Raw genomic sequence first — 24,333 nt, 5'->3', positions numbered from 1 at the left:
AAGTTCAATAAGGAACATACTTGCAGTAAAGCAGCCATCATGTAGAATGCTATAAATATTGGTGTAAGCGTAGTGTGTCCCCCTTGCATGGAGTTGATGATGTATAGAAAGACTAGGTGTCCAGGAACAACAAGAAGAAACAAGACCCGAGACGATCTTGAATTCAAATCTGCAAAAGAACATAGAAATGCTTATTCTTTCCAGCAGGCAATACAGAGAATGCAGTACAAAGCATTCACAAAACTGACCAGAGGTAAGAGGGGGTTTCAGTTCAGCCTTCCATAGAAACCTACATCCCACCATCATGGCTGAAGAGCTCCAAGATTTTCACTTCATTTCCTGAGCTGGGAGATTATTTCAGCTACACAATCGCTCTGTCCGCCTGACGTCAGTCCCAACCTTGTCTTTGAGCAGTTGCAAGTTATTCTGCAATTGCAATTATGAGTTGAAAGGGAATTGAGGTGCAACTTTACCCTCCAAGATTTGCTCTCACTGAACTTATTGCCATGAATAGGGTCATACAACATGGAATGTTCTCACGGAGTCAGAAGAGCTCCACATGCGATTCCCTCTCTGCTGGCCCAAGCTCAAAACCTAGACTAAGACATGGTGCACTGATAAACTGCTGCACTGTAGGTACTGCTATATTTCAGATGAACTTTCAAGTCAAGATTCCAATGGTTTAGTCAAGGATGGGTTTAAAGAGGGGTCTTAAATGGGAAAATAGGTGGAATGGTTTACATAGGCAATTCCAAAGCATGGGAGTGAATGGTAGAGCACTTAAATTTAGTGACAATTACGAGGCCAGAAGCACAGAGTAACAACATGACTGGTTGTTACAGGGGTGGAGAGAGGAAAGGATTTGAAACAAGAATGAGAATTTTAAAACTGAGGCATTGCTTCATCGGGGCTAGCATGGGTCATCAATCACAGGGTGAAAGGTGCACAGGGTATAGATGAAGTAAGGATACTGGCAGTTGAATGACTGAGAGCTTTTAGGTGGGAGATTGTGGGAGCCCAAAAGGGGATTTCATCAGCAGATATGCCAAGGTTAGAGTCAGCCAACTTTATGAAACAGGAAGCCCTGGTGACAACATGGCCGCAAGGTTCTAAACAGTCTGGTTCAGTCCAAAACAGCTACTCGTGAGAGCCATGGAAAACACAGAAGCAGATGTAAAAATTTACCAACCTTGGTTAGAGGTTTCAACAGGAAGGCAAAATAAAAATGCTTAAACAGAAAGACTGATTTATTGCTACAAGAGACGTTACTTGGATTTGAATTTAATGGGCTGATTTATTGAGAAGATTTATTTTAATGTTTGTGACTTTTTTTTCATTTTCATGCAGCAATGTTACTGCTGGTTATGTGGATAAAGAGGAATAAGATTTGCAGACAAGCTGGTGGGAATTATTAGTGTAATTTGTTTGGTTTTGTGGTTGCTGGCTCTTTTGTGAAAAAGAGCATCGGGGGAAAAAAACTTAATTAACTAAAATCAACAACTAAGTTCAATTTAACTAATGACCACCTATAGGAGATGACAAGTAGCACATGCTGAAGCAATTGAATTAACTATGTCGCTAAGCATTAGTCTCGGTGCGGTGTGTTGTCACCCCACAGCCAGAAGGTTGTGGGTTCTTCTCCCACTTGAGCACAAAGTCTAGGCTGACAATAGTGCTGTATTGAAGTGCTGCATGGTTTTTGGAATGAGACACTGAAGCAAGGCCACATTACTTCTTTGGTGAATGTTAATGATGCCAAGCTCTCCCCAGTGACTGGGCAATCTTTCTCCAACTGTCACTAAAAAACAGATTAACGTCATTATCTCACTGCTGTGAGGGACATTAGTGTGCATATAATGCCCTCCACATTACAGGAGTAACCAGTTCAGAAGGTACACATTTGGCTGGAAAACACAGAGGGATGTTCTCCAGTTGTTAGAATCAACAAAACTGCAGATGCTGAAAATCTAAAACAAAACCAGAAAACGTTGGAAATACTCAGCAGGTCAGGCAGCATCTGTGGGAAGAGAAACAGAGTCAATGTTTCAGGCAGGAGATCCTTCGTCAGAACACTAATGAAAAGGTCTCAAAGGGTCTCCGACCTAAAAAGCCGACTGTTTCCTCTTCCCACAGATGCTGCTTGACCTGCTGAGTGTTTTCAGCATTTTCCCTTCTTGCTTTAGATTTCCAGCATCTGCAGTTTTGCCTCAAGTTGTTAAAGGTGCTTTGGGAATTAATAGATTCTTGTAAAATCAGGCAATTTCTCACTTCAACCAATCAGTGACAGCGATGTGCGACTCAGAAAATATCACAGAAAATCTACAGCACAGAAATCAGCCATTCAGCCCATCGTGTGTGTGCTGGTCAAAAACAAGCTACCCAATCTAATCTCACCTTCAATCACTAGACCCTGCAAATACACATCCAGGAACTGCTTAAATATGGCGAGGGCTTCAGCCTGCATGACCCTCTTAGGCAGTGAGCTCCAGACCCTTAACATTCACTGCATTTAAAAAAAAACTTTCCTCAGCTCCTCTCTGCTCTTTCTACCAATTGTGTGGAATCTACATCCCCGGTGCTTTACCCTTGCACTGGAAACATGTTCCATTCACATTATCGTGACCCCTCAAAATTCAATACTCTCAGTGTCTTCTCCCCTCAGCCTTCTGTTTCCAAACAAAACCAGCCAGTCCCAATTCTCCACCCAGCTAAATTTTCCAGTCCTGGCAACGTCCTCAAACTCCCCCTGCACCACCGCACCCCCCACCCACAAGTGCAATCACATTTTTTCCTGTTTTGTGGTGACCAGCTGCAGCCCCATGGTGAAATGCCACAGACTGAGAACAACACCACCAAATGTGGCAACCAACAATCTTTCTCCTTCAAATACCAGTAGACTTCCTTCCCTTCTATGTCCATTTAAACCCAACCTTAGCTTCAACTCATCAGTTTTGGTTGGGAAAGGTTGCTTCTTCCTCTACCAGGTTCTATATTAATAATTAAATAGCAAACTCCAGGGCAAATTTACGTGGCAAGGATTTTATGGAGGAAGCAAAACTATTCACCATTGTCACTTTCTGAATCTAGTGGCAATTCTGGAATTTCCCCGAACTTTCACAGGGAACTCCCAAAACTGTGGGTACACACACACACACACACACACACACACACACACACACACACACACAGAGTCTGTGACAGCTCCCTGTTACAGAGTCAACCTATAGGTCAGCTTTCTCCGCTCCTTCCACAAAGCTCTGAAAGATGATCTGTTTATCCAGTTCACTTTTGAGAGTAGCTAAACTGTTTTCAAAACCCTTTCAGAATTCACATTCCAGGTCACAAGCTGCTACAAAGAAAAGTGTTTTCTCTGGTTCTTTTATAAATCACCCTGAACCTGGTTTCTGAATCTTTTGGCACAGGAAACAGGTTCTCCTTATTTATTCTATCAAAGGAGCAGCAATGTCGTACAGTGATTAATGCTACTGCCTCACAGCTCCAGCATCCCTGGTTCAATCCTGACCTCTAGCGCTGTCTGCGTGGAGGTTACACGCTTTCCCTGCGACTGCTGAGGTTTCCTCTGGGTGCTGTTGATCCTTCCCACATCCCAGACTGGTGCGGGTTGGGAGGTTAGTTGGCTATTTTAAGTTATTACCAATGCATTTTGGGAAGTTTACCCAGGGCAGGACACACACAGTGAATGGCAGGGCACTGGGGAGCGCTGTAGAACAGAGACCTAGGGGTACAAGTACATAGTTCCCTGAAAGTGGTGACACAGGTAGAGGGTGGTGAAGGTGTATAGCATGCTTGCCTTCATCGGTCAGGGCAATGAGTATAGGAGTTGGGACATCATATTACAGCTGTACAAGATATTGGCGAGATGACACAGAGTATTGTATGCAGTTCTGGTCGCCATGCTATGGGAGGATGTGATTAAAGTTAGAGAGGATACAAAAAAGATTCACAAGGATGTTACCGGGACTGGAGGGCTTGAGTTATAAGGAGAGACTGGAAGGGCTGGGACTGTTTTCCCTGGAGCAAAGGAGGCTGAGGGGTGACTTTACAGAGGTTCATATAATCATGATTAGCATACATAGGGTACATAGCCACAGTCTTTCTCCTCAGAGTAGGGGAGTCTAAAACTACAGGGCATAGGTTTGAGCTGAGGTGAGAGACTTAAAGGGGATCTAAGGGGCAAGTTTTGCCAGACAGAGGGTGGTGGGAATATGGAACGAGCTGCCCGAGGAAGTGGTAGAGGTGGGTATAATTGCAATGTTTAAGAGAGATATGGACAAGTACAAGAATAGGAAAGGTTTAGAGGGATATGGGCCAAATGCAGGCAAATGGGACATTTAAAAGAATCTTAGATAGGCACATGGAAGTAAGAAAAATAGAGGGTGTGGGCTGTGTGGGAAGGAAGGGTTAGATTGATCAGGGAGCAGGTGCTTACGTAGGTCGGCACAACATTGTGGGCCAAAAGGACCCGTACTGTGCTGTACTGTTCTGTGTTCTAAATGGGACTGGCTCAGGTAGGCACCTTCGTCATCATGGACGAGTTAAGCTGAAGGGTCTGTTCCCGTGCTGTACAACTCCATAGGTGGGAGACTCAGGTGGGTGGGAGTGGAGCTGGTTCTCATACGAGAAAGAACAAGTCAGGAAATTGGACTGATGGGAATGTTCTGAAAGCTAGCATAGACTCGATTGGCTGAATGGCCTCTTACAATGACAAAGTAATTGTCATTCATGATTTAGAAGATTCTTAACATTTCCTAATTGATTTCAAAACTCAGTGAGATTCCATGCAGGAGTCTTAGTCCCTCAGCTGGGCTTCTCCAAGGTCACAGGGACAGCTTTAACTCCATTCGGTGGAACCCTACGTCGACTGAAGTCAGACGATGGTATTCTAATTGCTCTGCTCGTTGATCATGCAAGACGGTTCTCACCTGAGCTACAGAAGGTATGGCAGGGGCTTGGGCAGCTCTTACGCATGCCTCCCGGTGCTGCACCAGGCACGGCAGACAGGTGAAGGTAAGTCGAAATTCGGCTGGCCTGCACAGCCACCAGGTTGCCACCAACACCTGAGGAGAAAGAGCAAGGTACAAGTCAACATGACGGTGCATCCCACTGGTCAACAATATCTTGGAACTTTAAAGGTTGTGTTCTTTCTTGTAAAAGTTGCATGCAATGTTTAATATGTTTTTCTTGTGAATGCTGCTTATCTGATGCTATGTGCCTGTGATGCTGCTGCAAGTAAGATTTTCATTGCACCTGTGCACACACGGACTTGTGCATGTGACAATAAACTCGACTTTGAAATATATTTAAGCACTTTATCAAACTTTTAGTCAGCTCAACAGCTTTTGCTAACGCACCACTGGAACTGAGTTAGAGGGTAAACTATACATAGATGAGAGATTTAGGAAACAGGATGTCCACAGTCCATTGCATCTGCTTTGTATCAACAAAATGCAGTAGGTAAAGTTTTGCAAGAAGCAGTCTCTCCCTGTTGCTGCTCTTTCTCAACTTTAATACAGATTGTAATAGGTTTTATTTGAGAAACTTCTTTAATGTTCTACAATGCTGAATATGTTATAAATAGAACATAACAGCATAGTACAGGCCCTTCGGCCCACAATGTTGTGCCGACATTTTATCCTGCTCTAAGATCTATCTAACCCTTCCCTCCCACATAGCCCCCTATTTTTCTATCATTCGTGTGTCTATCTAACAGTCTCTTAAATGTCCCTAATGTATCTGCCCCCACAACCTCTGCCGGCAGTGTGTTCCACGCACCCACCACTATCTGTGTAATAAACTTACCCCTGACATCCCCCTTATACCTTCCTCCAATCACCTTAAAATTACGTCCCCTCGTGTTAGCCATTGCCGCCCTGGGAAAAGTCTCTGACTGCAATAATATTGGTGTTGAGCACAAAGCTTACAAGAAGCACAAACTCTTCATAAATATAGGAGCAGTCAACAATCTATACCTCTACTAGTGGGAAATGGGAGCCAGGCATGAACTTTAAGTAAAATGAGGTTAGTGGTCAAGTCAATCGGATTATAGCGCTCAGATATAATTCAACATCTATTACGACGTTGATTGTGGCCATTTCTATGCAACGATTCTAGCCTTTATAGTTTAAATAAAAAATTCAATGCCAATTTCAGAGAGCAGACATTGGCCTGAAATTCTGCAGTAACAATATCAGTGAAACTATCATCCACCATTGTCACTCTGTGAAACTGACAGCAACTAAGGCAGAAACCTTGAAGCTGCCTTAAGTGATTCAGCCACCCTATCTCGGCCTTCACGTCATGTTTCCTTCAATGAAATTAAGAGACTAACTTGAAATGATATAAAGTTCAAGGTATTATTAACTGGATGTTTTAATGTATTCTGAAAAATTACTACATTAAAAATGTCTTGCAATTCCTTCATAGTCCAAAATAAAGAATTTTTAAATAAAATGTAAAAAATTTATAGAACATAGAACGTTAAAGCACAGTACAGGCCCTTCGGCCCACAATGTTGTGCCGACATTTTATCCTGCTCTAAGATCTATCTAAGCCTTCCCTCCCACATAGCCCCCTATTTTTCTATCATTCATGCGGCTACCTAAGAGTATCTTAAATGTCCCTAATGTATCTGCCCCCACAACCTCTGCCGGCAGTGTGTTCCACGCACCCACTACTCTCTGTGTAAAAAAAATTTACCCCTGACATCCCTCTTATACCTTCCTTAAATCACCTTAAAATTATGTCCCCTCGTGTTAGCCACTGTCGCCTTGGGAAAAAGTCTCTGACTGTCCACTCGATCTACACCTCTTATCATCTTGTACACCTCTATCAAGTCACTGCTCATCTTCCTCCTCTCCAAAGAGAAAAGCCCTAGCCCACTCAACCTATCCTCATAAGACAATATATTTCAGTTTTTACCTGAATTATATAGATCCGTGTCAATTTAGCATTCTGCAACATGCTTAAAATTTAAATGGTATTTTTCCTTCCTTGCTTGCTGTCTGAGTGAACTTTCAAGTGATTGGCTGCTCAGCCAGCCCGATACCATCATGGCTGCTGGATGCCAGGGTTCTTGTTGGACCAATGCCTGAATGTCTTCACCAGAGGGCAGCAGTGAGCACTATCACTTCTACTAGCTACAGATTCCAAGCCAGAGCATCATTCAGAACATGAGAGTTCCGCTGCAGTGCCAGCCAAGCAATTAAGAGGCAAGAAACTGAGCTGCTGTGCTGCTACACCAGCACTCTGTTATATTATAGCCTGCCAAGTACACATAGAATGTTAGTGGGACTGAGGGAATTCTCTCCACTTGCATCATCAGCCAAGCATCCCAGGGCTCGTTTACCTCCTGTCTTTGCCAGACAAAGACCAGGACAGCTCACCCTAAAATTCACACAGTCCCATCTGCAAGTGCCCCAGCTCGTGCAAAAAAAATCTGCGGATAATGGAGAATACAGATAAACATGCGCGTAATCAGGGGCCAACAACGTCTTCAGTGCCTTCCAGTGGTCGAGTGCACTGTGCAAGAAGTCTGCAATTTTCATGCTACGTTACCACACACTCATTTACCAAGCACTGCTGCTGTGTGCTCACTGCAGCTCTGCAACTAGTTTCAGCAAAATCCACATTCTTCAAGCGTCTGACATACAGCCTGAAACATTGCTCCCGTTCCCATGTAGTATGCACAAGTAGGATTTGGTTTGATTTCGTTATTAGTCACATGTACATTGAAACACACAGTGAAATGCATCTTTTTGCGCAGCATGCCCACAACTTCCTAACCCGTACGTCTTTGGGAATATGGGAGGAAACCAGAGCGCCTGGAGGAAACCCACGCAGACACGGGGAGAACGTACAGACTCCTTACAGACAGCGGCCGGAATTGAACCCGGGTCGCTGGCGCTGTAATAGCGTTACGCTAACCGCTACACTACAGTTGGATACACACAACACCATACCATCCTGCTACACAAGCCGGCATTTTCATCTTGCAAATATTTTTGGGAAACACCAAATGTTAAAACCTTTCTCTATACATTCAGTAATTTTCCAGCCCTCTAACCCCAATGCTCACAGTACATGCCTGAGAAATAAATACTGTATACTTGCCATTGATAACTGGGGTAAAAACAGCAATCCCTGCAAAGTTTGGATCAGATACCGTTTTATCCAAAATCAGCCCACCAACACTGAAATACAATCACATTACACAGTTATAAACACAGCACAAATAAAAGCCTTTAAAACTTAATTGTGTTACGTTTCTCATACTTTCTTACTTCATAGGAATCGGCTAATTGATCCATTGAGTCTCTGCCAGTTCTCAGAGCAATCCCCTCAGTCCCATTCCCCCCACTTATTCCCATTCTCTCTCACGCCCCTCAGCTCCCCCTGATGTTCCTGCCGCCCACCTACACCAGGGGTCAATCGCAGTAACCAACTAAACAGCGCAAGTTTGGGACGAAGGAGGAAACCCGAGCACCCAGGGAGAATAGGGTGGCGGGGAGAACGTGCGCGCGCACACACACACACACACACACACACACACACACAGTCCACACACACAGCACCCGAGGTTGGGATCGAACCGGGTGGCTGGAACGGAGATGGCTGCAGCCTGATAAAAAGATGAAGAAAGTGTTGACAATCCAGCTTAAGATCCGGGCAATCTTAAGTAAGAAAATCCATTTGCTAGTGCAACCACAGGTCCTTTACTGTGACTATGCAGTAAACTGGATAAGTGACAAGCTAAGTAGTACGAGGCTGTGTAGGATTAGGCCACATGGCTCTACGAACCTCCAGTGACATTCAATAAGATAGTGGCTGATCCTCCACTTCAGCTCTACTTTGCGACCCTTTCATTCTATTTATCTCGGTTTTTGTTTCACTCAGCGACAAAGTTGTGGGTTGAGGTCCCACTCCCAAGACACGATCACAAAGATCTGGGCTGACATTTTAGGGCAGGGCCGAGGGACTGCTACACTGCCGGTGGTGCTGACATTCGCAGTCGTTAAATTGGGACTCCGATTGGTCTTTTGGAACATAAAGAAATCCCACAATATGACTTAGATAAAAATGTGTGGGAGCTCCCTCTAGTGCCTTGTCCAATAATTATCCGCAGTCATGATCGCCAGGTCAGATTGTTTGGTTACCAGCATGAGCACATTGCTATGTGCAAATTGGTTGCTGCGATTTCAAAATCACAACAACGACACTACAGGTAGTAGTTAATTGGCTGCAAAGCACCCAAGACATTCCAGAGTCTTGGAAGGGAGCTATACAAATGCAATTCTTTAAATAAAAATGTACTGTATCTCAGGGAGTTACGGAGGAAATTATGAAAGGTGGCAAATATGCTAATTCCAAGTTGCGTCTGCCAGAGATTGGTCCAGGTGATCGGAAAGGACACCGTTCCGATTTTTGTTTTAAAAAACTCGAGCCTCGATGAATGATGAAAGCAATTTAAAAAAAAATGAGAGGTGATTTGATGAAGGAGGCACAGTTGGCGACGAGACTGCAATGAACAAAATGGGGAGATACAAAACCAAGGGAGGACGGAGACAGCACCTTGTGTTCACCGTTAAATGCAGGGGTAGTCTTACTGATGAAAACAAGTGCATCATAAGTCCTTCATGCCTTGGTAAAGATAAAAGTGATTAAATGAATCCTATCAGTGCTGACTGGAGACTTTGATTACTAAGCACTAAATGGACTTCATTTTTTTGTTCTAATTGTGTTTTCTTGTAAAAATTAGTATATTAAAATTTGTGTAATTGATGTTTTTCTTGTGAATGCTGCTCGTATGATGCCATGTGCCTGTGATGCTGCTGCAAGGAGTTTTTCATTGCACCTGTGCATATGACAATAAACTCGACTTTGACAAAGGGACCGCAGATGATGGAATCTGGAGCAACGAGCAATCTGTGGAAGGAACTGAATGAGTCGAACAACATCAGGTCCTGATGCAGGGTTTTTGACCTGAAACGGCAACGATTCCTCCCCCCACCCCACCCACAGTTGCTGCCTGACCTGCTGACTTCTTCCAGCAGATTATTTGTTGTTCCTATCAGTGTTCAGCTTACATCTGAAAACTGAGGAAACGCGTGATAAAGATAGACAAGCAGTGCAGATCTGGGGTGCAGAAATAGCTTGTCACTTAACCAGTTTACTGCACAAGGTTGTTACTCCCCCAAACTCACTCTTCTGGTCCCCTTCCTCGGTAGGGCAGCCAGACACATGGATACAGCAAGAGGAAAAATCCATTCAAGTCAGGACCTTCCTGCTGCTTATAGGAGCAACTGGGTTTCTAAACGGAGACATTACTTGTGACACATCCAAGCTTGCGCATTAAGCAGGTAGCTCCTCCCAATAAATCTCGTGCACACTGGAACTGCCAGGTAACAGAACCGTGAAGCAAGTTGGGGCTGAAAAGCTTTACTACTCATACCTGCTAATTGTCATTGCGATAATGACAGGTTCCCAGCCAGAGTACAACACCTCTCGTGTGGCTGGGTTCTTCTTCGATATGATGATCCACAGAGGAGTCAGTGCCACAAAGAAAGCACAGACGAGTGGGTTGATGTAAGGATGCGCTTCTGTAATCACACAAATGGTTTCAATGAGAAACATAACATTTCCAACAACGGTGTTAATGAACAACACAGCTTTAGCCAATGGATCGGAGGCAAAGGTTACGACAACCAGACAACAGTCTATTTCACAGCAAAGTCATTTTACTCAGAAAATAAAGTAGCAGGAGAGACAGAAACTTCTCCCAGTAAATGCAGGGTAATTTCTCCAGAAGTTTATTTGAGGATCAATCTGAGTCATTGGGGGCACCAAGTTTTATCGTCAGGATTACACAGTCACTGGCACTCAAGTTACATACTTTTGGTGGCCTTCCAAAATTACCCAGAATCGGCCTCAATCTATCAGTATGAACGAGTCAATGAGGATGTTCAAATAAATTAAAAACTAAATATTTGATTCCTCATTCTGGTAAGAGGCAGAATGATTTTACTGTTGCTGGCCATATCCATGGTTCATCTATGTCTCATTAATATGGACAGTCCAACTTTTTCCAAATCAACAATCCCTAAGCAAACAGCATATTCAACTTTCTGATCCAGTGGCAGCCAGCATACAGTCTATCCGAGAATCAGAGACAGGTCCGCAGGAGAGTGCTTCACCCAGCGTGCTGCCAAGTTACATACACCAGGAAGGTTCAGATCTAGAGCACGTATACACCAGAGTGCAATGAAATTCCTTGCTCGCGTGAAGCTCCGATATCCAGTCAGTGGTCTCCGAGAGAAACAGTGGACATCAGGAGAGGGCCAGAGTTGGATTGGCTGTGATGTCCAATTTCTACTTCACACACGAAGATGCTCAATTAGGGGACATAGCGGGTGATACTGGTCAAAAGCGCATTCCCCAGCAACAGATAGGAGAAGTCAGTGGAAAAGGGAGATAATACTGGAAGCTGGGACTCAGATGGGACACATTCCACCTAAATACGTGGATGGGGACTTTCCTCTTCAAAGAGTCGCTAACCAGCATTTATTGCCCCTGTGAAGTGGGGCGAGGAGACTACTTGAACTGTTGCACTCCTTCTGGTGAAGGTGCTCCCACAGCTTTGCATACGTTTCTACGTGGAAAGGCTTCCAAGGTAACTAGGCTTTGAGTCAAGGTTCTCAAAGGGCAACAGAGGATTGCCTAAAACAAATGGCATGGAAACAGGCCATTTGGCCCAACTTGCTCAGGCCAGTGTTAAACTACATTTGAACCCCTTCCTTTCTTTTCTCACCTAACTTGGTGTAACCCTCTATTTTGTTCTCCCTCGTATACACATCCAGCTGCCCCTTAAATGCATCCATACCATTCACTACATTCGCTCCCTATGCGAGTGGGTCCCACATTCTAACCACTCTTTAGGTAAACATGTTTCTTCTGAACTTGTCTACAGGGTTTCTTGGTGACTCTCTTCATTGATGCCTTCTGGTTACGCTCTTCCCCACATGGAAGCAGTCTTTCTGCATCTATCCATCAAAACTCTTCATTATTTTGAAGATCACTCTCCAGCCTTCTTTTCCCAACACAAACGAGACGAGCTCTGGCCATTGATAGAGCCCATCACGATCGATAGAGTATCAAGGACACATTTTGCATCTAAAGAGGTTGACTTAGCCACCAAACTGCCACCCTGAAAGACAGTTCAGCTGCACAGTTCATGCACTGTATAGCCGGTCGCACCAAACTTGCTCACAATTACTTCCACCAGAAGAACATTGATTTGTAGCTGCTGCATGCATTCCACGCACAAAACTACATTAGCACCAAGGTAGATGGCAGCAAACATAAATACCATTTGCATTTTTTAAATATGACTTACGCAGCTGTATATAGAGTCCCCAGCTGATTCCAGAGAGCAGTGCCAAGGTGATGAGGTCCCCAAGGCTAGCAGCAATGGGTGTGGCAACATTATCAGGATTTATACCTATCTTCCTTGAGCCAATAATTACACCGACCATGATTACCCCTGGATGAGAAACCATAATGTTATTGTTCTGAGAAAATAAACACAAGGTAGTTAACAAACTTTCACTGGGATTCCTTAACTAAGTGCTCGTGAACAACACATCCTCACCAGTTCAGTAATTTTCACAGACGCCAATTGTTACTGAACAAAGCGTATGGTTACCACGGAAATTTGCTTTACAATTTCACCACATATGCTGGACACATTGGTGCTGATGCCAATTTACCTTGCTATAAATGGTAGAAAGTATTTCTTAAATCTCTGCAGCAGCGAGATTCTGGTTCATAACCAGTGATGGATACTGAAAAAGGGTGGAGGACACAAAATAACCTCACAATGATTCATGGAGCGATTTGAATACCAAGATACAAGCACAGTAGTGCAGCGGTTAGCGTAACGCTATAACAGCACCAGTGACCTGGGTTCAATTCCTGCCACTGTCTGTGAGGAGTTTGTACGTTCTCCCCGTGTCTGCATGGGTTTCCTCCCACATTCCAAAGACGTACAGGTTAGGAAGTTGTGGGCATGCTATGTCGGCGCCGGAAGCGGGGCGACACTTGCGGGCTGCTCCCAGAACACTCTATGCAAAGATGTATTTCACTGTGTGCTTCGATGTACGTGACTAATAAACATATCTTATCTTATACTTTGTGAGTTAACGGTTAATGGCATTTGCTGGAAATCAGGAGTTGCCAACACGGTCAGTGTGACTGTATAAAGCTGCGAGTTAACGGTTAATGGCATTTGCTGGAAATCAGGAGTTGCCAACACGGTCAGTGTGACTGTATAAAGCTGTGGGGACTGTACCAAGAAGCTCTGGAACACTGCCCCAAAATGAATGGGTGAGTAGAACCCATGGGACTGGGAAGAGAGTGAAGGACAGCTGAAGGGAGCTTCCTGCAGAAAACACAAAGTGATGTTTCCTCAGTCTATGGTCAGAGATTCCTGATATGTACAAGACAATACAGAACAGAAACAGACTATGTCCCAGAGAGTTTCTATTTCTGCACCACATCAGCTCCTCCCACTCCATCAATGCAACCTTTCTTCTGTGTTCATCCAGCCTCGACCCAAATCTATTCACATTCTTCATCTCAACTACACGCCAGGGTAGGGAGTTCCACTTTCACAATCTCATGAATATGGGATTTTCTCCCTCGTTCCCTTGCACAGTATTCAATCTTATAAAAAATAAACTTTGACAGACAAAAGTCGATGTATAATTTTAGCCAATTACTTCGTATTCTCTTTGTCCGGATTTTCAGGAGTTCACCAAATTACAATGTATTGGAAGCTAATTTATTAATGATAGTCTGCTAATAAAGGTTTTCTAATCACCTGTCAAAATACAAAATTTATTTATCGATTTAAGTGCATTTGGCACCAATATTACTCTGGTCAAAAAACAAAAACTCAGGTCCTTTGTGGCTTCTCCAAATCGTAAATGCTAGAAATTTTTCTGTTGCTTCAAGTGAGAGGTAACATTCACTGATAAAACTTGAATCTGGCCACATCTATCATTGGATTTATTGATGACTATCTGGTGTAGCTCTGCAGCAGGTTGATGTTGTTTTTCCACACAGTGGGGTGTGGCTGTGGTCATCACCATCTGGAATGAGCTGCCAGAGGAAGTGGTAAAGCCAGATACAATTACAGTGATTAAAAAGCAATTGGACAGGCACTTAGAGGGGAAAGATGTAGAGGGATATGGGCCTAATGCAGAGGAAATGGCATTAGCATTGATAGGCATGACAGTTGGCATGGATGAGGTGGGCTGCAAGGACTTTTCTATGCTGTATGATTCTATTATTATATAATTGGTTTTTCATATGTGAACAATCTTTTCCATTTATTCGTTGATAGAATGTGGATATCACTGAAACGTCAGCAATCATTGTCCAGCTCCTGCACTGAGAGGCCATTAAGAGTAATACAGCACAGAAACAGGCCTTTTGGCCCAACTGCTCAATACTAACCAAGATTCCCATCTAAGCTATTTGTCAACTACATCTGTGGGCCTGGAGACAGAGATATCAGACTGTAGGATTTTAATGAAGCAAATGCATTTTTATGTAGATTTATTTATTTACTCGAATTTAAAGTCCCCAGATGCCATGGTGGGACTTGAACTTGTGTCTCCAAATGCAGGCACGGTAGTGTAGCGGTTAGCGTAACGCTATTACAGTGCCAGCCATCCGGGTTCAAATCCGGCCACTGTCTGTAAGGAGTTTGTACGTTCCCCAGTGGGTTGCGTGGGTTTCCTCCAGGTGCTCCGGTTTCCTCCCAGATTCCAAAGACATACAGGATAGGAAGTTGTGGGCATGCTATGTTGGCGCCGGAAGCATGGCGACACGTGCGGGCTGCCCCCAGAACACTATGCAACAAGATGCATTTCACTGTGTGTTTCCATGTACATGTGACTAATAAAGATCTTATTTTAAGTGACTAGCTCAGACCTCTGGATAATAGACCAGTGACTAAACCCCTTGAGCAAAGTTAGCTGCTCAGAAAGGACCTATGAAATTGGCTCTTAGCCAGAGCTCAATTATAGAGCAGTATCCACGGGGAAAAGTCGAGTAGCTCAGGATTACGGTTCTGCCGAGTTCCTTCTTACCCAATATGAGGGAAGCGATAAATGCTGTTGCCATGCTACTAGCACACAGGAGGACAGCATGATCCAGTCGGAAGTGGCCCTCAGGAATCCAGCCAAACACAACAGCAGCCACGGATGCTAGGAAACCAACCACAGTCGCCTGGACCTAAGAAAGGGGAAAAGCAAGAATTAATTCAGAGGAGTTGTGTTTCCAAGAAGCTTTAGCTTTTGGGTTGGGACACGTCATACAAACTGACACCCACAAATTTTCCAAGTTGAGACCACATGGGCAAGCCATTTTTTTTTGTCCTCGACTGAAGGTTTGCACAACAACCCTGACAAAACAAAGTGCCCAGTCAACAGCTGACAAAATTGGATTCTAAAAAAAACCAAAATAGCCATTTCCACAACCACATCCTAGTAATTCTGGACAGAAACAGATATCCTCCCAGCTGCTGCCCAAAGGATAATTGTGGGCTCCAAGTCACTGAAGCTGGAGACTCTGCCCTTGAATTATCCCTCTGAAAAATCATCTTTCAGCTTCTTTATTCAACCTACTGCAGAAATTCAGAGGATCACACTGGATTAACCTCCCTATCCCCAAGTGCACCACATAAAGGCTCCACAATAACCTCCCACCCATCATTTATTTCTGAAAAGCCGACTTTTCCTAATACTCAAAGATCCTAGCATTTATTAATCATACATGGCAGTGTATAAATTAATGATTTCCCAGTAAATTAACTGAAACTATTTCCAACTTAACTACAAATAATGCCCTTGTTTCACATTGAGAGAAGTGTCACGTCAATTGACATAAAATGAAAGTACACTGGAATGGAACAAGGTAATGGTGTGGTAAAGATTACGAAGGCCCAAACTATCTTTGGTCCGAGCACGTTGATCTCATCTCAGTGGTGGATCCAACATCTCCAACTTTGTTCAGAGTAAAGGAAGGATGGTGGTGAGAGTAGAGAATTGGAAGGCAGAACACTCTCCAACAGGCCGCGCTGGAATGAGTGAGCACCCAGCACTGCTCCACCTGCCCTCTTTTCAGAAGGTGGCTTATCTATGGATCATAAGACGTAGAAGTAGGCCATTTGGCCCATCGAGTCTGCTCTGCTACCTCACCATGAGCTAAACTATTCTCCCATCTAGCCCCAATTCCCGGCCTTTTCCCCATATCCTTTGATACCTTGACTAATTAGATACCTATCAATCTCCTCCTTAAACACCCCCAATGATTGGGCCTCCACAGCTGTATGTGGCAATGAATTCCATACATCCACGACCCTCTGGCTAAAGAAATTTCTCCTCATTTCTGTTCTAAATGGGTACCCACTAATTCTAAGACTGTGCCCTCACCCAACAACTTGGAAACTGAACTTGCACAACAAGTGGGCGCTTCTGCTAGGCACTGGAGGCAGCCACTTCACACAGGAATGCACTCAGGCACAAAGTCACCATGCCAGGACATGGAACTGTACAGCACAGGGACAGGCCCTTCACCCCACAATGTCTGTGCCAAACGCAATGCTGACTTAACCTAAATCTCCTCTGCCTGCTCATGATCCATATCCCTCCATATTTGTGTGTCTATCTAACAGCCTCTTAAATGTCACCATCGTATCCGCTTCCACCACTTCCCCTGGCAGCCAGTCCCAGGTACCCACCACTGCCTGTGTAAACACACTAGCCCCCCTTCACCTTAAATGCATATCCTCTAGTACATTTCTACCCTGGGAAAAAAAGATTCTGATTGTTTACCCTGTCTCTGCCTCTCATAATTTTATAAACTTCTATCAGGTCTCCCCTCAGCCTCCAAGGCTCCAGAGAACACAACCCAAGTTTGTCCAACCTCTCCTTATACCCTCTAATATGCTCATACCCTCTAATCCAGGCAGCATCCTGGTGAACCTCTTTTGCACCCGACCCAAAGCCTCCACATCCTCCCTGTAATGGGGCGACCAGAAATGCACACAATACTCCAAGTTTTATACAGTTGCAACATGACTTCCTTACCCTTATACTCAATGCCCTGACCAATGAAGACAAGCATGCCGTATGCCCTATCTACTTGTGTGGCCACTTTCAGGGAGACAAACATTAGTACAACATCAAATGGATTGGGAAATAGGGAAAACAAATTTAATGACCATTCACGCTGGAAAGAAAGAAAGAAAGAATCAATATCTTTTATTCAGTCAATAATTTCTTTATTCATTAACAGAACATGGGAAGGCATGCATTTATTCCCCATTCCTAAATGTCTTACTAGACATCTCAGGCACCTGTGCTAGGGCAGTTCAGAGTCCAACACTGCCATGAATCTGGAAGCATGCAGGCCAGACCAGGCAAGGGCACCAGATTTCACTCCCTACATAGTGAGCCAAATGCATTTTTAATGAAAGCCACAGTATCATGGTCACATTTACTGATGCTTGTTTGTTCCCCGCCCCCCAATTTTGGGTTTATTTAGTTAACTGAATTTAAGTTGTACTGCAGATCATTAATCCCTGCCATACAAAATTGTTACCCCGAGAATTTTTATGAAGAGCTCAAATTCACCAAGCAGACAATTAAGCTTGATATTAATCTTTCCGTTAGATTTTTGATTTCTAAACAATCCTACCCACCTGTTGTGTACAGAAAAGTTCGTGGGAAGAAGAAGAAAAAAAATCACAGAAGGGTGGGAATAGGGGGTGTTCAGGAGGGGTGGGGCAATGTTCAGCCTTCCTTTCGAAGAAGTGATCAGAGTGTACAAGCCGTGAAATCTTCTTCATTGCAGCCAAAACAAAAAGGATTAACATTTAATCCAAATGCAAAATACTACCAATAATAAGAATGTCAAACAAGAACGAAACCAAAATGCTGAACAGGTCAGAATGCAATTTTGGAGAAAGAATGAGAGTTACGTTTCAGGTCAGTGAATAAAATAAAAGTTCTGAGGAAATGTCGACGATATGAATCATTAGATTCCATTTCACTTCCATAGAAACTGCCTGGTCTATTGAGCACTTTCTGCTTTTGTTGATTAAAAAAAAATGAAGTGGAGGTTAATTTGCCTTCCCAAGATCTACAAGTTGTTGTTGCATACAGATAGTAAAGGATGTGTTTCCAAGGTGGTCTCACCTGAATCAGAGCCAGATTCCCTGTGATCATCTTCCATTGCTCTGCAGCCGAATCCATCTGCCCTATGTTGGCCTGGAGAAGAAGAAATAAGAGAACACAAATACTTAAACGTGTCAAAAGATAGAACAAGATTTTACTTCAGCATTTTTCCAACACTGAATTGCAATGGAATTACCCAAGTGTTTTTGTCACATTATGTGGCAAATAAACAATGTGCATTTATATTAATGCAGTAATTATAGATGCACTTCAGAGGAAACCAATCAGGCAACACTTGACACCATCCAACTTAGAGTTATTAGGGCAGATGAGTAAAAGCTTGGTGGGAGGAGTTAGGAGTGTCTTGGAGGAGAAGCGAGGAAACAAACAGGGAGGTCGTTCTCCTCACAGTGTTGGCATCACTGGCTAGGCTGGCATTTATTGTACATCACTGAGTGGCATTTCTGAGGGCAGTTAACAATCAACCACACAGGCAAGTCTGGTGTCAGAGACCAGACTGGGCAAGCACGAAGATTTCCCAAGACTGCAGAGAGTCGTAACACAGCCCAGTCCATCACGCAAACCAGCCTCCCTCCATTGACCCTATCTACACTTCCTGCTGCCTTGGGAAAGCAGCCGACATCATTAAGACCCCTCCCACCCTGGACATTCTCTCTTCTCCCCTCTCCCATTGGGCAGAAGATACAAAAGCTTGCAAGCACATAGCACCAGACTCGAGGACAGCTTCTATCCCACTAGACTCTTGAACAGACTTCTCAAAGATGGATTTTTGATCTCCCAATTTACCTCGTCATGGCCCCTGCACTTTGTCTGCCTGTATCACACTCTCTCTGTAACTGTAACACTATATTCTGCATTCTGCTTTTCTTTTTACTACCTCAATGTACTGATCTGTCTGGATGACATGCAAAACAAAAGCTTTTCAGTGTATTTCTGTACATGTGGCAATCATAAACCAATACCATCTCTGGCTAGGCTGACATTCAGTGTACACCACTGAGCAGCGTTTGAGGTCAGTTAATCATCAACTATACCGCTGAAGCAACACACAAGTGCTGGAGGAACTCAGCAGGTCAGGCAGCACCTACAGAGGGAAATGAACAGTCGAAATTTCGGGTCAAGACACTTCATCTGGACTGGATCCGGACTCTAGATGCTGCCTGACCCACTGAATTCCTCCAGCACTTTTGTGTGTTGCTCCAGCATCTGCAGTCTTGTGTCTCCAACTGTACTGCTGAGTCTGGAGTCACAGAGACCAGAATGGGTGAGGACCACAGATCTCCTTCCCCAAAGATTTTTATAACCATCCATCAGGTACATGGTCACCACTGCCAACATCAGCATTTTATTACCAGTTCCCCAGTTGCCTTGGTGGTTTTTGACTCTCTCCAAATTAATGGTTCAGGTCTCTGCTACCGCAGTGTTAAAAACTTTGCGGCTGCAGGCATGCTGGCTGATGATGGAGCAGATGAAGAAATCAGAAGTCAGCACAGCAGCAGAGCAGGGATCTGGAGTTTGGGACAGGGAACAGGAGGAGCAAGGGGACAGATGAACTTAAAAACAATGGTAAACTGGAAGAACAGGATTCAAAAATTATCCATTTCCCCTTTGCCCAGATTCTGGGGGAAAGAAACTAGGGCAGAGTTTGGAGTGTCAATTCACTTTGAAACAAAAAATAAAAATCTTGGCCTTCGAGTTGCATATTTCCATTTCGAAATGTGATTTATGTAAATTACGAGGGAAGAAGAAAAAGATTTTGTCTGACTTTTACAGGTGTTTCTATCCAGAGTTCATTACCAATTCAAGATTATCCAAGGAACGAAGGCTTGGATTAACTTCAGCAGATGAGAACCAGTGGTCTCTGCAAAATGTGGAAACTTTCCACCCAAATGACGTAACAGGGAAGGAACAAACAGCAGCGTAACAATGATCAAAGAGTGGGCACTCCCAGAAATGGCTTGTAAACGGCAGTACTTCAGGTGTACTGAGGTACTGGATCACACACACGAGGAGATGAGCTGCATGGATCACACACACGAGGAGATACAATAGGGTTCCACCAGGAAGCAGGCAGCAAAGTCCAAGTCCTCCAGAGTGCACCCTCTACGTAAGCAAACAGTCCCAATCACACTAGTTGAAGGTGGATCCAAAGCCAAACTACTGACGCTATCTCAGGACAAGGTCAAGTGTACAGACTAAAGCAAAATGCCAACATAAACACCGGTGTCTTTACACATTGAGAAACCAGGGTGAAGTATCAAGGATCAGAGTGCATGGTTTTTTAAACTTAAATTTTAAATTTTATTTACAGCGTGGTAACAGGCCCTTCCGGCCCAACGAGTCCGTGCCACCCATTTTAAACCCAAATTAACCTACCCGTACGTCTTTGGAATGTGGGAGGAAACCGGAGCACCTGGAGGAAACCCACGCAGACACGGGAGAACGTACAAACTCCTTACAGACAGCGACGGGAATCGAACCCCAGTCGCTGGCGCTGTAATAGCGTCACGCTAACTGCTACCGTGCCGCCCCAAGTCAGAAATGACACAAATTATTACTTTAAGTAAAAGATCACTAGCAGGATATAGGTGTTGCTGGCAAGACCTGTCAGTGATTGGTAGTTGGTTTATTATCGTCACATGTACCAAGATACAGTGAAGGCAGGCACGGTAGTTTAGCGGTTAGCGTAACGTTATTACAGCACCAGCGACCCAGGTTCAATTCCGGCCGCTGTCAGGAGTTTGTATGTTCTCCCCGTGTCTGTGTGGGTTTCCTCCAGGTGCTCCGGTTTCCTCCCACATTCCCAGGTAAAATGAATTGACCTGTACGATCGGTATGCAAGACAAGTTTTTCACTGTACCTCAGTACAACTAACAATAGTAAACCAATACCAAAGACGTACGGGTTAGAAAGTTGTGGGCATGCTATGTTGGCGCCGGAAGCGTGGCGACACTTGTGGGCTGCCCCCAGAGCAATCGAGGCAAAAAGATGCATTTCACTGTGTGTTTCGATGTACATGTGACTAATAAAGATATCTTATATTAAAGAAACCTTTGTTTTGCAAGCCTTCCATACAGATCATTCCAAAATATGTCAAAGTATATTCAGAACGCAGAATATAGTGTTGCAGTCACAGAAAAAGTGTGATGCAGGCAGGCAGAGTACAAGGGCCATGACGAGGTAGGTTGGGAGATCAAGAGTTCATCTTTAGCATATGAAAGGTCCGTTCAAGACTGATAACAGCGGGGTAGAAGCTGTCGATTTCTACTTCGGAACTGATTTCAGAGGGCAGTTAAGAATCAACCACACCAGTGGGTCTGGAGTCACACAGGCCAGACCAGCTAAAGATGGCAGATATTCCTCCCCGTGAACCAGACCCGTTTTAACAATGATCCAGATTTTTTGTGGTCACCATGACTCACGTTAGTCATTTTATCATTCCAGATTATTTAATTGATCAAGTTCCTCAACCACCACAATGGGATTTGAACTCTACATCTCTGAATTCTTAGTTTGGATGCTTACACAGTGTGACCCTTGTTCGACCTTGATCCACTATATTCCAATGTTGAATGCCAGAAGGGGCAAAGCAACAAAACAAGTCAGTTTTGAAGAAGATTCTTTGCTCTGACCTTCCACAGACACTGCCCAACCCACTGAGCATTAAGCACTTTGTTTTAACGTAATTCACACTGGTTTTGCATTGCATACTATGAATAAAAGGCCATTTGGTCCCTCCTGCCTGCTCTGCCATTAATAAAGCTCACAGCTGATCTTCTATCTCAGTGCCACTTCTCTATATAAATCCATTTCGCTTAATAGCCAGAAATCTATTGATTCGTAGGTGGAAAGATCAATACATTTTTGCAGAGAGCCAGTGCTGGAGAAATTAAGATCCGAGCTGTGGTAGAACACACTAACCGCATGGCTCTCCCACACATTTACACTTGCATTGTGTCATTGGCATTCAGTGCACATTCAGATGTGACTGTATCACCGTAACCACTGCACATCAGCAGAAAATGGGCCTTCAAAAACTCTCAATTATTTTGGCCACTTTCTACTTGACAGAATCTAGGACAGAAGCCACAGTTTAATAGAAAGGAAGTGTCAGATTGTTAGTGTGCACAATTCTCTTGTTTTGAAAAAGTGGTTGATTTAGAAACTTTGAAAGGAGATTCATTAATGTTTCACAGCAGAGCAGCAACTTTTCAAAAAGTGTGCTAAATTAATTATTTTATGTAAGAACTTCCCTACCCTTAACCCTCCCACTCATCGTTCAGTGCTGTTCTTTAATGGGCATCAACATATTTCTAGTTTTAGCACGACTCCAGAAATACAAATACAACGGGGGACACTTGCTCAATTCAAAGATAATACCCGAAGAAAAAGTAGCTGTATTGGGAAAATTATTTACTAGTTACTAACTTCTCAAGTGCAGAGATTTAATTTTAGAGGAAATTTGGCACGTCCTCAATTACCTTCACCAATTGTTCTCGACGCACCATAGAAAGCATCCTATCCGGACGTATCACAGCTTGGTACGGCAACTGCTCTGCCCAAGACTGCAAGAAAAGTTGTGAACACAGCCCAGTCTATCAAGAAAACCAGCCTCCCCTCCATCGACTCTGTCTACACTTCCCGTTGTCTCAGAAAGCAGCCAACATAAAATCAAGGGCCCTCCCACCCTGGACATTCTCTCTTCTTCCCACTTCCATCGGGCAGAAGATACAAAAGCTTGAGAGAGCGTACCACCATGTTCAAGGACAGCTTCTATCCTGTTGGTATAAGACTCCTAAATGGACCTCTTGGACGGGCAGGCACGGTAGTGTAGCAGTTAGTGTAACACTTTACAGCGCCAACGACCCGGGTTCAATTCCGGCCGCTGTCTGTAAGGAGTTTGTATGTTCTCCCCGTGTCTGCATGGGTTTCTTCCGGGTGCTCTGGTTTCTTCCCACATTCCAAAGACGTACGGGTTAGGAAGTTGTGGGCATGCTATGTTGGTGCCAGAAACATGGCAACACTAGCAGGCTGCCCCCAGAATACTCTATGCAAAAAGATGCATTTCACTGTGTTTCGATGTACATGTGTCTAATAAAGATCTTATCTTAAAGATGAGCTTTTGATTTCTCAGTCTGCTTTGTCATGTCCCTTGCACCTTATCTCTACCTGCACTACACTTTCTCTGTAACTGTAACACTATATTCTGAATTCTGTTATTGTTTCCCTTTTGTACTACCTTGACATGGAATGATCTATCTGCATGGCACACAAACAAAACTTTTCACTGTAGCTCAGTAGATATGACAATAATAAACCAAATCACCCCTTGCTTATTCTTTGCGATTCAGGATTGCATACTGAAAGCCTCTAGTATAAATGCATAGAAGCAGTCGCTATATTTCAAAGTACTTCAATGGCTGTGTGGCAATATACTACGTGCAGTCACGGAAGGCCCTATATATAAATGTAACTTCCTTATTTAGAAAAGGACTGCAGGATGCAAATGTACATATTCACTTAATTGGTTAAGGTGGGTTCAGTGCAAATATGCTTATAAATATGCATTTGACAGATCTTCCAACTCAACACCAGTGCATTTGTATTTTTGATGACCAAACTATTGCCTTGATTTGGATTTTTGGGTCATTTTGACAAAACAAAATGAGGCAGTAGGTTAAAGCCAGCAACATGACCCCAGTTTTGCTCAGAGCTTCCATTAGGTTGCATTGAACAGCAATTCAACACCTAACCATATCGCTATAAACCCTTCCACAGTACACATCAGAAACTTCAGGCCAAAATTCAAGGAGAGAATGAATTGTTTTTACTGCTGTAATGCTGGTTAACTGCAACCAAGGATCATCCAGAACATCAAGTCCACACAGAAACAATTAACACACTTTTCACAAATATCATGGAGATTAAAATCTTATCACTTAGTACATTTACTCCACAGCATCTAATGAGATAAAATGGCTTGAAAGTTATCAGAGCATATAAAAATACACCAACACGTTATTCATTAATTAACAGGTTGAAGTGGAAAACA

At 43.7% G+C, this 24,333-nt stretch overlaps 1 protein-coding gene across 2 annotated transcripts in view; it reads right to left on the bottom strand.

Annotated features, from left to right (window-relative positions):
- Positions 1-24,333, bottom strand: part of LOC127580855 (solute carrier family 41 member 1-like) — a 69,490-nt gene that overhangs the window by 6,258 nt on the left and 38,899 nt on the right. For both annotated transcript variants that reach the window (XM_052034804.1, XM_052034803.1), the window contains exons 4-10: positions 18,282-18,353; positions 15,171-15,315; positions 12,410-12,556; positions 10,469-10,616; positions 8,131-8,210; positions 4,944-5,078; positions 21-169 (exon numbers count right to left, since the gene is read on the bottom strand). In XM_052034804.1, coding sequence (XP_051890764.1) covers positions 21-169; positions 4,944-5,078; positions 8,131-8,210; positions 10,469-10,616; positions 12,410-12,556; positions 15,171-15,315; positions 18,282-18,353 — 876 coding nt within the window. The remainder of the gene's footprint in view (positions 1-20; positions 170-4,943; positions 5,079-8,130; positions 8,211-10,468; positions 10,617-12,409; positions 12,557-15,170; positions 15,316-18,281; positions 18,354-24,333) is intronic.

Source organism: Pristis pectinata, chromosome 20 (genome assembly GCF_009764475.1).
Source record: "Pristis pectinata isolate sPriPec2 chromosome 20, sPriPec2.1.pri, whole genome shotgun sequence".
Taxonomy (NCBI): Eukaryota; Metazoa; Chordata; class Chondrichthyes; order Rhinopristiformes; family Pristidae; genus Pristis; species Pristis pectinata.
This window is presented reverse-complemented; position numbering and strand designations above follow the sequence as displayed.